At 49.2% G+C, this 17,314-nt stretch overlaps 3 protein-coding genes across 3 annotated transcripts; 1 reads left to right on the top strand and 2 right to left on the bottom strand.

Moving 5' to 3' along the window:
* Positions 1–834: 834 nt before the first annotated feature.
* Positions 835–1,510, bottom strand: N7489_004698 (uncharacterized protein; the record flags this gene model as incomplete). Its single annotated transcript, XM_056710450.1, has 2 exons — positions 835–1,404; positions 1,457–1,510. 2 exons carry the CDS (start codon positions 1,508–1,510, stop codon positions 835–837), a joined length of 624 nt encoding a protein of 207 aa, XP_056568871.1.
* Positions 1,511–3,706: 2,196 nt separating this feature from the next.
* N7489_004697 (uncharacterized protein) lies at positions 3,707–5,240 on the top strand (the record flags this gene model as incomplete). Its single annotated transcript, XM_056710449.1, has 5 exons — positions 3,707–4,592; positions 4,639–4,820; positions 4,865–4,891; positions 5,080–5,157; positions 5,214–5,240. The coding sequence occupies 5 exons, from the start codon at positions 3,707–3,709 to the stop codon at positions 5,238–5,240; spliced, it is 1,200 nt and encodes a 399-aa protein (XP_056568870.1).
* Positions 5,241–6,618: 1,378 nt separating this feature from the next.
* N7489_004696 (uncharacterized protein) lies at positions 6,619–7,072 on the bottom strand (the record flags this gene model as incomplete). Its single annotated transcript, XM_056710448.1, has 2 exons — positions 6,619–6,816; positions 6,875–7,072. The coding sequence occupies 2 exons, from the start codon at positions 7,070–7,072 to the stop codon at positions 6,619–6,621; spliced, it is 396 nt and encodes a 131-aa protein (XP_056568869.1).
* Positions 7,073–17,314: the final 10,242 nt, after the last annotated feature.

The raw sequence follows: 17,314 nt of genomic DNA, 5'->3' as shown, positions 1-17,314 counted from the left end.
CTCCTAGACGTGCCTGGATTTGTCAGAAATGAAAAATTATCATCAAGGCTTCGTACCTGTTGGTTTCGAAGCCAATCCAATGTACATCTGGCCATAATAAACAGAGTTCTTCGGTCCATGTTTGTCTCGCTGGGATACCGTCTGGTCTTGGCCGGGGAGACAAGGTGTAAGGACTGCCGAGCGACAGGACTGCAACTTATATGTTACTCTTCATTAACAATCGCAGATATTGTAACCAAAAGCCCGAGGTAAACATACATAGAACAAGACTTTTCGGATGTGGCGACAAGTTATTGGTTTTCGACTCCTGGTCATACACGATAGAGGTCATGCGAATGTGGTAAATTTTGGTGTACTTATATTACCTCGGACAGAAAAGCCAGGACGCGCAGCAAAGGGCGTTTCTCCAAGAACAAGATTCCAGCATGCAAGTATTTGCATACCTTCCTCGTGTTAGGCAAGTCTGGATTGCCCACTACTAAAGCTCTAGACTCGCTAAATGGGCTACCGTCGTAAATCGAGACCAAGAGTGTCTGGTTGGATTATGAATTGCTGGGAGAGGTAGATTTTGTAGGATTTTGTATGTGATTGGTGATATTTAGCCAAAAGAAAGCTTAGACAACATAATTACGCATTCCATAGAACAGATTATTCGGCCCTCCACTGGATACCCCTTTGCCTTTCTCGAACAGTAGAGCAGTGTTTTAGTATTTGTCGCCCCAAGTGACAATCTTGTTGGGGAACAAATTAAGAAAGTGAAGGGTGTCATCGGGGGCCCAATTTACAAAAAGCACAAATTTTGACCTAAAAATGAAACAACAAGAATGCATGCAATCACTCGAGAGGCTCGAAGGAGTTTGCGAAGCTTTGTTCCCACATGATGTTTACCAGCCTCATGGTTATGACAATCACAATCAACATGACTCGTTGCCCACAGATGGCGAAGTCGAGGATCAAACGTCGAAAAAACTTCCAATTTCCGATCAAACCCGCCTTGATGATTTGAAGGAGTAGTTTGGCCTTGAGTTGGAGCGTGTACTGGGTCACTTGGTTCTCCGCCAGCCAAATCATTATTCGACCGGGTGTCGTCATTTCCAGCATTGAGAATGGAACCAAAGCGGAAGTATTCCCGTAAAAGACGGGACATAGATGCAGTATTCCTTTTTGGGTTTTACTGCCAACTCGTAAGCCATCGGCTCCGGATAGAGGCCTCCACTCTGAATTCCTCCAATGCTGCAGGGTGTGACGGATTATGCACCAAAAATATCCTCCATGGTCAAGCAGAAATGCGCACCCAGATATCGAGCTTTTCATTTCGTTGAGAGAGATTTCTAGCTTCCATCCCGTTGCTCCTACTGTCACCATGTTTCCATGTTGCTCCCGGATGTGTAACATGTCCCATGGCTGGTCAAGTGATTAGTACAGTAACTCCCTCGGCGGGAAAAGGAGAGCTCACTTCTAATTTCAAGACCATGAGGTATGTAATTGCTGCAGAGAGGAGTTTCTCCATGCTGGGTCGCAGGCGCGCATATACCAAAGATTCGTATTTGCAATAACCATTTCCATTCGGGAGGCCTTGTGATTTATATCAAAGTATCAATACACACGACTAGACCCGTGCAGTAAACCAATGCACCGACAATGGGGCCCATTACCTGAACTGTATTTCGCGTACGCGACAGGAAGACCGAGATTACGGTCAGATTTCCATCCGCCGTAAGAGGCATTCCTGGAATGGGTCCATCCAGCACTCTTGCACATTGTATTCCATGTTCTCAATGTAGTGCGTACAGGAGGCACAAACAATGGACAAGTAACGTTGGTGGCACAACGGTTCCCGGTTTGTTGCTTTGTGCCGCATGTTGAGGGACCAGCTTCAGTCCCCGAGGAGCATAACGCAACGGCTTAGATATTTTTATGGACTCGACGGAGCAGGATTTTCCGGGAGAAGCATAGTTCGGCATATCTTGATTCATATGATCGGGTTATCTTCAGTTACTTTGCGTCCCAGCCGTATCAGCTTACAGAGGATTCTATATTCTAGAATTGACGATATACCTTACAAAGGAAAAAGTGTCGCATATATGTCTTAGTCTCTGTACATATCAACAATTGCCAGCTTCACAATCGCCATCCAGGCAAGGTTGTATCCCACCCCCCTGTGGCACCCAGCTGAGTGCCCCTGATTCGGGTTATTGCTTGGTGGCTAGAACTGCAATGGTAAGTGAGGGAATAACAGAGCTTCCATCAAAACAAGGTTTCCGAGGTGATTGTAGGTCATTCCAGTGCATTTGAGATCTGGATAATCCTAGCCTTGTCTTCGAGAGTTGATATTGTAAGCCAATTTTGAAAAGAAAATATGGTTTGTCTTTTATTTGAGGTTTGAGGGGATGTAGAGATCTTCGGTGCCTTGAGCAGTGTCCCATTGGCCTCGCAGTAAAGGAACAGCAAGGCTTTATATGTTGTGGGGGTGTGATTAATTATCATAAAGTCATGCAGCAAAATCGAGCAGTGAGTGGCGTGATGTAACTTTCACAGTGACTCACCTATCTGCCACTTAGAGGTCATTATAGAAAAACAATATCACAAAGCCACTGAACCGACCGTATTAAGTTTCGTATAATACAAGCGATCTGGACTAGTCTCAGAAACGAAACGATTTTCTTCCGCGTAAAGTGGCTACCAGGATACTTGGGTTGCCGGATCATTAGCTGGCCAGGTAACGTCGGACTCAAGGCCGTAAATGTGACCCGCTCTGAGGCGGTAACTTATTACATAACAAATTCAACAATCTTGGGTGTAACTAGTTATTGCCTAATTATGTGAGTTGAGGTAACGAGGGATCTGGTGTTACCTCACAAAACATAATCATCTGGCTCTGGAAATATCATGCCTTGCACCCTCGATTTTCGAAATAGAACTCGGGGGTCCTAACCCTCAAATGGATGGAATCGGCGTGCAATTACCTCAGGGGACAGGGTTGCTTGCTGTGGTGGGATGGTTTTGCCTCTTTCCAATCTTACAGGGTGCCAACAGCCCTAATCAGCCCAAAGGCACCCAGCTGATTGCCCCTAATCCGGTTAGCCACCAAAGCCTGACAGTTGTAACCGAACCTCTAGTTAGTCGGCTACCCCTAATCTAGTTAATGTTAGTCGTCATTATCAGGTCCGCAGTACCTAAAGTCCACTGTCCCTTGACGGCTACGACAAGTTATCGCTGTATAATGCGATAAATGTCTGGATGCTTATACATTATTATGGGATGAACTATCGACTGTTCGGTCTTCCTAGGATTAAGGGCTTAAATTTGAGTTCAAGCATATACAGTAGCTTGGGTGTTTGGTCGCTTACCAAACATTGTGCCTTCTTGGCCTGTTAGCCTAGTGGTAAATCCAAGCAACCGCGATCCCAGGGGGCGGCGTATGACTTCGTAAGGCTAAGAAAAAAGAGATAGTTAAATATTTTGCCTTGCCCAAGGGGTATGAGGAGATATTTTTGCAAACAAATCGGACAGCGGTGTGATGGTTCTTACACCTCCTGTGATAGGACTTACAGAAGCGCCCAGCACGGACCCATGGTCTGGCCCAACCACTTGATTCACTTGACGCCCCCTTCCTGTAAGATCATCCTGGGGGAAGGGGCCAGGACGACGACGTAGTCTCACTTGCTCTGCGAATTTTTTTCCCTCTTGTCTATTCACAGCAAACATGGCACGCAAGATTCCATTTGACGGTGACGACGCTGCTTATATTCTGTTCCTTGAAGCACGAGTTCTGCACCTTGAAGACTCTCTTCGGCAATCATCTCAACAATTTACCTACATTGGAACGTCATCGAGCCCAGCGGACTTCAACGGAGTCCGTAATCAGAACGGGGTCCTTGAAAGGCCTTATCGCCCCACACGTCAAATCCCGATCGCACCAGACACCCAAAGCCACGACGGTGACACAGAACCGGCCCCGGAGGATTTCGATGAACAACGGCATATACGCAAAGATGGCGGTAATCCTGACGCGTTCAACATTATCGAATACAATCCAACAATCCACGTTGATCCAAATAGGACCGGTAAATCTGCACATGACCAGAGCAAAAAGCATCAACTCAAGACCCTATCAAGATTTATCAGCTTCATTGACAATCTACCCGAGTCAGGAATTTGGAAAGATTGGGTTTCCGCCCTTGATGAAATTCAGCGCAAAGAATTTCTCGAGGCACTGGTACAAAATTGTGGCTCGAGTCCATCGAGCTTTGCCTCACTGGGAACAGCGAAGGAGTTGGCAGAAGTGTCATCCAAGTCGACAGATATTTCTATTTTGTCTCAATACGCCAGCTTTATGGTCTCTTTCGGCATGCTGAATAAACAACTCGCATGCTTTCAAAATTTAGTGTTTGTTTCTCTTTGTGCAGTTGCATTGGAAAAAGCCGAGGACAAAGATGGCGTCTATGCAGTTATGCGGAAGGTTCTCGGATCCGATTCTTCTTCAAAACAGCTTGTCAAACTTGTTCGTGGCGCCAAGTGGGCCAACGGTCTTGTATCGCTCTTGTCTAAGACAAAGTGGGCATCCAGAAGCTGGGATATCCTCTGTGTCGGTATGGTGGCCGTATTTTGTTGTCTTGACAAGCTAACTCTGTCAAGCCCAGCGTCCCGTTAGCTTTTACGCCCGATTAAATGACTGTTCCGTGGATCCAAAGGAAGTATTGGAGAAAATGGGAACTAATGTCCATGAGAGCCGTTTTTCGCCCGAATCTATAGACTCACCGGCACCCTTCGCAATCCCTTTGATCGTAAAAACAGTTTTCAAGCACAGCACGTCGTGGGTAAATTACTTCTGCTTCAAACTTGCATAACTGATTTTTTCCAGCCTAAAGGTCATTTGCGAATGTCTGGGGTACGAATTATCCTCTGTCAGGTCTTATCAGCCCCTTTTCAAAAACGCCTTGGATGATGGTCATGCCAGGAAAAGGTTGGCATTAACGCCATACAAGCCGTCGAAAAGGCACTGTCCGGATCATTCTTCATCGCCACTAAGTGAAGCTCCAACCAGGTTGATAAATGGTTGGAAGCTAACCTGCGCAGACCACCAAGGCCAACGGGCTCAGTGTCAATCTTATCGCGGTGTCAATATCACAACTGAAGGCTCTGTTCTACCAGAAGGTATGGACGGCCAGCTATCAAGACCTTTGGTGGCTTTTTATCAACTAACTAATCAGCTCGAGATGATGATAATTCCGAATTGATGTCTCAATGCCAATCCCGGTGCCAGACTTCTCGAGGTCACACCACCCCGACTACTGTTTTCCCACAATCAGAAGATATAACTGGGCAATTGTCCCGTGTGGGCCCAGCGAAGCATTCCGCTCTATCAGAGGATATAGCTGGTCGGCCGCCCGCAGTGTTCCCCATTCCCAGTTCAATAACCCGCCCTCCTGGTACAGCGGAAGCGTTGTCAGATTTCTGTCCAGAGCCGGATGCTGGAACAGCGAGCGTGACCTCCCCATGCTCGAAGACACCTGAACATACCTTAGGGGAAACAAATGTTTCAGAAATTTTACATCCCACCTCGATGAATTTGTTCTTGCCTCTGCAGCAAGAGACGCTCTGCCAACCACTGCCGAGCGAAATCCCTTTCAACCCGCGAGACGCTTTATATCCGGCCTCGATCGACTCACTCTTGTCTCTGCAGCAAGAGACGCTCTGCCAACCACCGCCAAGCGAAATCCCTTTCAACCCACGAGACGCTTTATATCCGGCCTCGATCGACTCACTCTTGTCTCTGCAGCAAGAGACGCTCTGCCAACCACCGCCAAGCGAAATCCCTTTCAACCCACGAGACGCTTTATATCCGGCCTCGATCGACTCACTCTTGTCTCTGCAGCAAGAGACGCTCAGCCAACCACCGCCAAGCGAAATCCCTTTCAACCCACGAGACGCTTTATATCCCACCTCGATGGATTCGTTCTTGCCTCTACAGCAGGAGACGCTCTGCCAACCACTGCCGAGCGAAATCCCTTTCAACCCACGAGACGCTTTATATCCGGCCTCGATCGACTCACTCTTGTCTCTGCAGCAAGAGACGCTCAGCCAACCACCGCCAAGCGAAATCCCTTTCAACCCACGAGACGCTTTATATCCCACCTCGATGGATTCGTTCTTGTCTCTGCAGCAAGAGATGCTCAGCCAGCCACAGCCAAGTGAATTTCCCTTCAATCCAAAAGAGGCCTTGCATACATCATCAACAGCATTATTCCCCAGAGCTGTCGGGCAAGCCTCCCTGCCTGAGCAAGACGCTACCTGGCGATCAGATATCATGTCTGATACTTCAAGAACCGAGAAGCAACCGCCACCAATTTTTCCCAGTGAACTACAGCTGGGTTATCGACAAAACAGGCTTTCTTCCGTTTCTCCATCATCATGCTAAGTCTGATAATGATCGCCCCGAGGTCATTCAACACCAACATGTCGGTATTCAATAGCCAACTATGCCCCTTAATAGTATGGACGATAGATTGCGAGCTCTCAACCTTGCTCCCTAGAATTACTATCTCATCTAGGATGCCCATGCGATTTGTTCATATCGAGAAATTATAATAATGAAAGAATGGGATTAAACGACCATCAAATAAGTGCAATGAAAAGTACAGGTGCACCTGCACTTAGAGAGGGCTCGTCCTTAATGAATCTGAAAAACCCTTCTTTCAGCGTTCCTCCAGGATTGATGACAGCATCGTCGGAAAGTGGTACGAGATAAATCTTTCCCAGCTCATTTATGATCGGTCGAGTCTCTGAGAAAACAACAAGGGTCCAGCCCCAGCCCTGCAGGTTTATCAGTCGCAAGGCAAACAAACCGCTCATTGTAGGGTGGAACGCTCACCTCCCCTAACTCCATTGCTGCAACTAGTTCAGACGCCATAATACCGAGTGACGTTCCACCATACAAGGTATTCCCATATTTGTCTTTCGAATAAAATATAGTTTGCTTTTGGTCTGGATCACGTTCCTGCGCTTCGGGCAGTAAAATCTTGATTTTCTTCCGTAGACGGTCGGCTTTCTCCGTTAAGGGCTGGTTCATCTCGGTTGGTTTGAATGGATGTTGATCTGAAGTAATGATCTAGGGAGAGGACACAATATTAGCTTGTCTGATAAGAGTAGGTCTGTCATGGCCTTCTCACGTACGTTGTAACAGATATGATATGGCCCGTTGCGAGGAGTAACATTGAGGGGTTTCGCAAAAAGCAGGCACTTTTCTGCCCGATGGACAAAGTCACATGATACATACCTCGCCAGCCCGACTGGGCACAATAACCGACAGATTTATTCCCTCTGGCACAAGAACACTCAGTCTCCTTTGGATTACGACAGTTATTACACTCATGGCGACAATATAAAATTTACCAAAGGGTATCGACCGCAAATAGGAGTACCCTCTATGCTGCGAGTGACAAAGGTGCTTGGAACGGTTGATTCTGATCGGTCTGATCACGGCGTAGCAGAGCCAGAACCAACTCCGAATTCCCATCACGGGCGGCTGTGCAAAGCGCGGTATCATGAGCTGTCATCGTGCCCCGGTTGATTTGCAGACGCTCGCCCTGCTGAACCAAGAGACGCACCGCTTCCAAATGGCCTCTCGAACTGCCTAACAAATCGGCGGATCTGCCAATCCGCATGCGTTGATATCTACGCTGCCCATGTTTAGCAGTACCATCATCACTTCAAGGCGCATACTCGCGAGAAAATGGCGACTGGCTCGCACTACTGCTGTTGAGAGAGAGCCCCATTACTAGTTCCCCCTTCTGATGTTGCTTGCTCATAGCCATCCTGGAGATTTGGCCGTCCAGGGAGATTACGATGCTATTGCAATCAATATAAGGACCACTAACACCTTTGGATATTAGCAGCCAGGTACAATCTGAGGGTAGTATGATACATACATCTAGTGAGTGCCCTTTCCATCTCAACCTCACAGTCATGCGACAAAGAAACCGTTTGCGTGGGTTCAGAACTTGAAAGTGTGGCACTCCAGCTTCCGCCCATAGCTTGGTGCCAGGTGCTGAGTGCATCACAGGTGGGTTGAATGAGTGGGCCAGGCTTGAAGGCTTGAACTTGACCGAGAACAGCAATGACTGCGAGCAGAGATCTGAACATGATCAATGAAATTAGGTGTTGGTGGGTGGTAAAGCGAAGTGCTTATATATCATCAAGGCTTGATGGGCATATTTGTGAGGCGCCGATTTACCTAGGTGTGGTAACTCATAAGAAAGGCAAGGAAAGAACGGCGGGTGGCACATAATTAAGCTAGAATTATTGCCGTGAAAGTAATGTGAGTGGCTTTGGAAGTTGATTTCAGTAGACAAAGTGCCGACGTGGCCGCAATCTGAGATCCCTTCGCGCAGCAATGGCTGAAGTCTACCATTTCCAAAAGACATAAATCTCGCTACCCCTCACCCCCTGTTCCACGGAAAGTAAGGAGATATTTGAATTTTCATTCGCATGAAGGCCGGCATGGATTTCGCCAGCCTCGTGTTCCTACTATTCGCCGTTCTAGTCGTGAGTCGCTGCACCCTCGCCCTCCGTTATACGGCTCACACTTACTGACTTTTGATAGGTCACAAGGCCCAACAATGAACCGGTCGAAAAGGCAACATCCACCAACCTAGTGCGGTCCCCGAAAAGCGCATCCGAGAAGAGGAACTGCTGACGCATACGCATCTCTAGTATCACCCTTCGCCAACATTTCCAGTACCTAGCCTACTGTACGAGATGATAGTAGAGGTCGGTATCCATTACTGGCCTTTTACAAGTACCTAATGATTATCACAAAAAGCTCCAGCTTATATATACTCACACGGGATTGCCTACATGGACGACGCTACGACGGAGAATACTGACCATTTGAGCAAAGTCAACGGAATCTCGTGCGATGTTGATGCTGGAAATTGTCATCGCCTCTACTATGCCAACCTATCCAGTATATTCCTTTACAACTATATAGGTGCTCCAAACTTCAAGGCAAATAGGGCTCGGTGCTGACGGCACTTGGGTTGTAGAGAATGGCCCGACTCGGCACTCCCATCAAGATTCCAGGGTCCTTTTGCAGGGCATCCCCCTTCGTAGGACTTGATGACTTTCCATTCCGAATTCTTTGTCGGCTCGCGATCACTGGTGAGGCTCACCTGGCAGGACCCACTGCCATGGGTGGCGCTGCCCAGAAGCTTGATGGAAGTGTTGCTCCCATTCCGATAAATCGCCTCTTCAGTTGGAACGATGAAGTCACCTGGGGATATCTTGCAAGGAAAGTCACTACCATCTGCTGCAAGTGGCGAGTTGTCAAGTGTCTTTCTACTAGATCCGTAGGGTTCAGGAGGAAGGTTCGCATCAGACAAGAGCGTGTTGATCCGCTCCCGGATAGTGCGATTCGTGCGTTCCGCCAGTCCATTCTGCCCTTTGCAGTAAGGCGGCGAGGTGACAAACTCGACTCCCTGGGACTCGAGGTGTGTTCCGACGGGCAAGTATTCTCTCCCATTGTCGGTGAGGAACCTCTTGATCTGGGCGCCGAACTGTCGGTGCACCCAGGCCTCAAATTGTCGGAACTTCCGCAGCGCTTCATGCTTCCATCTCATGGCATATGCCCACGAGCCACGAGAATAATCGTCAGGAAAGGTGATCACGTACCTAGAGCCATCTTTGGCAATCGGCATCTCCATGATGTCCGAATGGATCATTTCAAAAATTCTCGTTGAATGCAGACGTGGCCGTCTTGCACGGGAGTTTCTCTTCTGATGCTGCTTACCCGACATACACGCTGGGCACTGCGGCGTTGCCAGCAGCTGCGCCTGCGTTAGCGGTCGGTACGGAGTGCCGGTCTGCCGGAGGACCACCCTCAAGTCTCCCCGGTTCAGATGTCCCATCCGAGCGTGCCACAACGCTTCGGAGGCCTGGTCCACTCCTTTGCACGCATCTTCTTCGAGTATCACAGCTTCACCACCGAGGTCAGAGGTTGACGTTGCGCATTCTGCGTCACTTGACTCCTGAGGGTCGTCGACGTCCATGGCCACCGCCTGTGGTTCCAGGGAATCTGCATGGCCGTGGGTCGCCGGCGCCCTCGCCAGTTGGACTCGCTCTCGAGATCTTCTGCTCACATGGCACCGCAGGATCAGTAGATCCTCCTCCGCATGGTAGGCGGTCCCCACGGTCCGTCCTCGGCGTTGCACGAAGACATTTTGTGGGTGCGCCACCACCGAGTAGCGGTCTCGCAACAGCTTCGGCACGCTGATCAGGTTCATCCCGACGCGTGGCGCGAAGTATACATTCTTTAACACCAGGGGTTGGTTGAACTTCCCCCGGAGCGTGAGCTTCACCGTACCAATCCCTTCGGCTTCCACTGGATCGCCCGCCGTGTCCAGCATCTCGCGGTGGGGCCGCAGACTGCTGAAGCAGCTCCGGTCCCAGCAGATGTGGCTGGTGGCGGCCGAGTCCAGAATCCACCGGGGTTGCGGTGCGTGGGTATAAAGGGTCGTCACCCTCGCCCTCACGATATTGATCCTCGGTCTCTTGGAAGTCGGCGGGCCCTGCCGATCTTCTCTCTGGCTTAATGGTATATTTTGCAAATTATTTCTTGGTGAGCTGGAAACACTCCGTTCAGCCTTCAGGGCATGGTCCCTGGACGGCTGTGCTTCTCGCTGTTTCTTCCAGCACTGCGCGACCACATGGCCGCGCTTCTTGCAATAGTTGCATTTCTTGGCAGTCTGCTGCACCGTATTGATGGACGGGCCAGATGCTGCCTGCAAGGGCGTTGGAGACTCTTTTCCCCGGACCGTCTGTTCGGCATTAGACAGACGGTTTCCGATCGTGGTCGGATTCACTGGATCCTTGTCATTCTGAATGGCATCTACAATCAGGACATATTCTGGTCCGATCTGCGTGAGCAGGATCGCGATGTGTGCTCGATCGCCGATCGACCCGGGCGCGATGGCATTCAATCGATGTACCAGCAACCGTACACGGTCAACGAATTCGAGCGCACTGCCGCAGCGCTCGCCAGTGGTTTCGCGAAGCTGGGCGAACAGCTCGCAGAACGTGGCGAGTTCCATTCGCCTGTATCGTTCTTCGAGTTCATTCCAGAGGTCGCGAGACGTCTCCAGTCCCGCGACATGAATGCTAATGTGGGGGGACAGGTATCGGAAAATAGTATGGTAGGCCTCGGCTTCGCGACGCGACCATTCACGGTGGCGCTCGAACGCCTGGACCTCCACTTCGAGGCGCGCTTCAATGGCTCGCTGCCTCACCGCCCCGTTGAGGTGGGGCTCCACCGAGGGGTGGATATCCGCCGTAATGGGTTTGGCGTACTTGAATAGACAATCGGGACGCTGAAGGTCGCCCGACACTACATCCCAGACCTGCCTTGCTTTGAGATAGGAGGTCATGAGACGTTTCCAGGTTGTCAGAGGCTCAATGGCCGTGTCCGCTCGGTCGGGCGAGTTATGGACCAGAGCAGACATAGTGAAGATAATGAAAGCGGGGTAGATATATAATCAAGATGGTCAAGAAGATTCTCAGATGAGTAGAAACGGCACCCGAATGTTTGCTCCCCGGCTCATAACCTGTTGTAGCTCAGAGGTATAAATTGTCTTATTATTTCAGAGGGATACACGAGCCTATATATACAACAATTAGCCAAGTTGATTGGAAATCAACTTGGTCGTCTGTATAGACACTTCGGAGCTAATTCCGACAGTGCGGCTTGGTTCCTGATCTGCACCAGCCTCATATCACAACATGCCTGTCATTGCGGATTGAATATCTCCCACAAAGCCTCAATTTAAGAGGGACGTGAAGGATTCAACAGTGAGCCAACATTGCTGGACCGACCCAGCATCCCTTTCTCTCAGCACCACTCTTACTCGTCTCTCGCTGGGCATCTAAAGGCATCAAGAATGTCGCTGCAAATAGTTGCGGTAAAAGAAGACGCGGGTTTCAACAGGCCTCAATTAAGAAATGTGTCCTTCAACACTTCCAACCAGGTCGGTGAGTGACAGGAGCCGCGAAGCCTATAAATACGTCCTCTACCCCTGCAATTGCTCTACTATTTATCCACTTGATTCTGCAAAGTCGAGCAGGCTTGTGTCTGACGCACTCGATAAGTTCTCCCCTTTGATCGAGTACTGGAATTTATACCGTACTGACATTTATAGTATACATCGTGGACCAGCAAATCAGACAGTTCCTGTACTGTAAGAGACGTGGTTCCAAGCAGATTCACTGCCCATTTACGCCAGCCGATCGGAGATACGAGATTTGGATTAGCTAGTCAAGGCGTCTATGCGAAGACGTCTCTGCTATAGCTGATCTACTATCGCGGCTCTGGTTGACCACAAATTTGAAGTGCAACTGCTCACACTGTAGGTATATGGGCCCACAAATCCTTGAAACTGCACTGACCCGAAAGATGCGGGACAGCCAGGTCCGTAGAGGTTCGAACACAATGCACCAGGGCAAGGGCCACAGCTTCTTGTGGTCTCTTCATCCCTGGTGTTGACCATCAGAACATGTGAGTTATGGGATTCCACGCTGATCTACTGGCTAATAATTGACAGTGAACCTTTGGGAGCTCACCAGAGTGGCCCTGATAACCCTGCACTACCGTCAGTGCTCCACGCAAAGCCATGGCTTACACATTATTCCTAGCCCCGTCGCTTCGAACAATGCAGCATGTCCTAGGTGGAATATCGCAAAGGATAGCGAGTCAACAACAGGGTGCGGCCATCCACGTGCGAACTTCGTTGCATAGAACCTTGAGACTCCCATTTCCATGCTAAGGTGAGTGAGATTTGACGCCTACAGCTGCGCTGTGTCTGAATATCCGCGCCAAGCCTTATTCCCCTAACCACGAACACCACTGACATCTTCACACTATTGTAGGGGCACCCCTCATCGACGGTGAAATATACTGTGGCGAGTGGCCTATTCCGCCAGATCGAAAATAAGACCAAGGTGGCGGCCGACGAGCGTGCTCCATTGCGTCTTCCGCCCTCGTTCCCCACCGCCTTCGCACTATTGTGGAGTCCTGAACCTCTGGCATCGCGACACATTCATCCACCATGGAAGTGCAATGTTTATCGCAAGCGGGTTCGTAACGCGCGTTTACTGTCTCAACGAATTGTCTTGTGCATCCCAGGGCGGCTTTCTTGAAGCGAGTGCAGATCGCGATGAGCTTGAACGCGACGTGGCATGGCTGGTGACTGCATTGCAGAGAGTTGTAAGTGATCTAGTTGTGAAGCCGATATAATCATTGCGCAAACTGATTGTCCCGTCTCAAGCGCATTTTGGGATTTCCATGAACAGGTACGCTACGACAACTCGTCCAACTAGGTCAGTCCTTGCTGACTCGGATCGTACAACAGGAGAACGCCCTCATTTCTGTCACTCGAGTCGAATGCCACGCGAACAAATATCTTGTCTGCTCGAGCTCCCCTATACAAATAAGATCGCATGCTCCCTGTCCCTTCCACATCACTACTATCGACGATGAGTCACCAGAAAGTTCGTATCGCGTACCTCGGCCTCTTTCTCCCTATTGATTCTGTGTATCAGGTCATTGTTCGATTTGTCTACATGATACAACTCCTGAACTCCGACTAGCCTACACCACTACCCGAATATTACCTGTGGCTAAGCTTGCAACCTTTCAAATACCTTCAAGTGGCGTAGGCTGCTGGTATCGAATGCGTGGTCCTCGTTGTCTTCGGATGACATTTGGTGTCTTTCCAGGCCTGGAAATCCAAAAGACATAGGAATGCTCATGTTCTGTCTTGCTTCCTGGCAGATGAGCGTACCTCCGCAGACAATCAGGCTGTTAGCACAAGTCCACCTGCAAGGAGAAGGAGACGCAAAGTCTTCTCATTCTTAGCCTACAATTTGACATTGGTCATCTCAGGTACAAACCGAGAGGGTAAGACCGGGGCACAGGCAAGCCAATGGGAGCTCACTACCCAAGAATCGTCTCGGGCATACAGGAAGCTGCATCATGAGGGCTGTCAAATGTGTTGTGGTGTACCCGGTTGGTTCTTATGCACGCATTTTCTATCCAAGCCGAAGCACTATGTGCAAAGACCATTTACCCTGGATGTCACTGCAGCTGCAGGTTAGTCAAGTTGACCGCGTATCCTTTATCCGTTCATATCGTCTCCTAACATATCACGCACTTGTCAGGAAGTCCGGATTCCCTACATCCCCTACCTCGATGGTTTTTTTTTAAGAATAAATCATATATTCGTCGAGCGCCCCGCGCTGCGGAGGACACGTGGGCATGTCACTGTTCGAACAGACAGCCACTGTGAAAATTTTGGTGTCCGAAACAACATCGAATCAGAATGGTTTTGGGACCTCTTGGGCTAGCCCCTAGATCCCGGAGCAAAATTTCCATAGTCAATCAACGCTCATGTGATGGTTGCTTTTGGAAGGATGGCCGGAGTGTCTACTACGACTACGAGCGAACTAGCACTACTGCGGGGATATCACCCAACGAAAATTCGTTTCAGATGGCACTGCTAGAACCCAATCGGGTTTCAACCGTGTTCTCTTGTCAGCAGAACATGGTTGATTGCATTAACTTGGGACACCACTTCCCAAAAGGCAATTGTCGTCACTTCGATCCGGGAGATTGGTTGAAATATGATCCGTCGTTGCCGAGGCATAGTAGGAGCCGACCGGGTATTCTTGATTGCTTGCTTGTCCAAAGCTCTCAGCAACGTGGTTGTCTCTGTGGTAAAATTACTTTGATTCTTGCGCTCTCTGGGATATAAGAGCTGAAATAGAGTAAGGTCGAGTGACTTACAATCGCCGCCTGAAGTGATGACTTTGATTTTACTCAAGTCAATCGTTTGGCACCTCATCACATGCTTCTACACGTGGGTCTTGGGCGTATTGCTTGGTCATAGTCGAACCAGTGGATCTACTATCCCTATCGGATTGAGGCTGTATGCCAACTTCACCGAGTGATCATTACGAAATAGAATCTATAGTGATTGATACATTTATCATGTGGGTGAGATGGCAAGAAATCCTCCGTACTACGTCCGTGAGACATTGATAGACCTCGCCACTGGCCATGAGGCCCATGGATTCGCACTGAGTTACTTCCCCCTGCCTATGGGCGGGCGGGCGGTTGACCGTAGCCCCGTGGCATTTAATGGGCCCATAGGTTGCTTACTAATAGGCACTTCGGTCACTGAAATTTCATAATTTTATAATGTTTAGCCACGCACGTATGTCCTATAGTACTACGTATTCAGGTTATTTGAGTAGAAGGGTATACAATGGATGTGTTCAGCTATACCCAAACCTAGTAAAAGCAATGGACTATCCAGTGTAAGTGAAATTGAAAGTGTGATCCGAAATGCATAGAAATTGTGATGCGTCTGCATTGCGCGTAAATATATATATGACTACAAAACATGCTGAACCTACAAAACCACTCACAATATAATGCCTACCAGGGCATCAGTAAATTTATTATAAATACGACATACTAGTGATACTGCATACTAGGATTCGCCTTTATTATGATCAATTATCTGCTATACTGGTGGTTATTGGGGGTAGGTGACAAGTGATAGATTTCCAAAAGTTGAACCCCCTATTCAGGAAACTTACATAATCTGAGGGTGGCATGGACCGATGGCAAGGTCTAGACGTTGACCACCTTTTTCACCGCCCGACCATTTACCACCACGCTCACCACCACGCTCATCAACACTCACCATCAACACTCACCATCAACACTCACCATCAACACTCACCATCAACACTCACCATCAACACTCACCATCAACACTCACCATCAACACTCACCATCAACACTCACCATCAACACTCACCATCAACACTCACCATCAACACTCACCATCAACACTCACCATCAACACTCACCATCAACACTCACATCAACGCTAACGGTTCAACGCAACAAGCATTCCTAGACAACACCCATCTCTGTTTGCCTAATCTGAATGAAAGATGCCAATTTCTATTGTAGCGAGGAAGCTATTGCATCACAAGCTACCAAGGGAAAGGAATGTGAAATACGTCATTTGGTACTGAAGAAGCTTCAGTTGTTAGTTTATGATTTTGGCTATTGAATTGGCGAAGATCTAACTAGGGCTCCTTCTATGTATCCAATGATGACCCTTCGGAACAATGAACAGACGATGAAGATGTTGCGCAGGTCTTTGCTTCTTCGAGTACTCTTGAATACTCGAATACTGGTCCCTAGCACCACGAAGAGGTGCCTGCACGGGCTAGAGGGTCTTTTTGTCGCAGATGTCCCTGCGGAGACTCTTGGTTTCGCAGATGTCCCTGCGGAGACTCTTGTTGTCGCAGATGTCCCTGGGAGACTCTTGGTTTCGCAGATGTCCCTGCGGAGACTCTTGTTGTCGCAGATGTCCCTGCGAGGCGCTTTGTTGACGCAGGACCTAGGCTGCGGAGAACTTGGTAATGCAGCGGTCTCCTGCAGAGAACTTGTTAACGCAGCGGTCTCCTGCGGGTCTCACTTGTCATCACAGCGTCCCCCTGCGGAGTTCACTTGGTAACGCAGCGCCCCCCTGCGAGGATTGTTGTTGACGCAGACCTATCCTGCGAGGTAGTCTTGTTGACGCAGCACCTCCCTGCGAGGATTGTTGTTGACGCAGACCTATCCTGCGGGGTAGTCTTGTTTTCGCAGCACCCCCTGCGAGGCATATTGATGACGCAGACCTATCCTGTACCGTGGGAGTGCGGGCTATTAAACAAATTAGAGCAAAGTTGAATGCTCGAGAGATGCCAATACCGGAAGCAACGGAAAGACGGTACTCTTGTGGATTCGATGACTTGTAGTTATGGCCTGTCTGGCGAGGCGCTCGACCTTTATATGTTGGTCTTGTGGGGAGAATATGTGGGGGAATATCACGGATAGAAGATCTGGAAGGGTAGGACTTGAAGCATGGTAGATGTAGCGACCAATCCAGTCCCGGAATATCTGGTGCAAGACAGCAGACCCTGGGAGCTGACAGGGTGATTCCAGGAGCTGGTTTACTTCCAAGATATCGGACACATTTTGCGGGGCCGTCGACCAACTATCAGCTCTGCGTAAATATCCATTAAACTCTGTATTTGTAAAGACTTCAAAGCGGTGTGCTATGGAAGTATCATAGCTCCAGCAAGTCGTACGTAGCTTGTAAGACCATCCATCGTCACTATCAAGGATCGATCATGTTCCTGTCGGCGGTTCTATCTGTGCTAGGAACACACGCCTTGGCCCTGGGGGTTCTCTCTCGCTCCC

This window comes from Penicillium chrysogenum (assembly GCF_028827035.1).
Source record: "Penicillium chrysogenum strain IBT 35668 chromosome Unknown utg000002l_segment0_segment0, whole genome shotgun sequence".
NCBI classification, from domain to species: Eukaryota; Fungi; Ascomycota; class Eurotiomycetes; order Eurotiales; family Aspergillaceae; genus Penicillium; species Penicillium chrysogenum.
The sequence above is the reverse complement of the archived record's forward strand: the minus strand, read 5'-3'. Positions and strand labels throughout refer to the sequence as shown.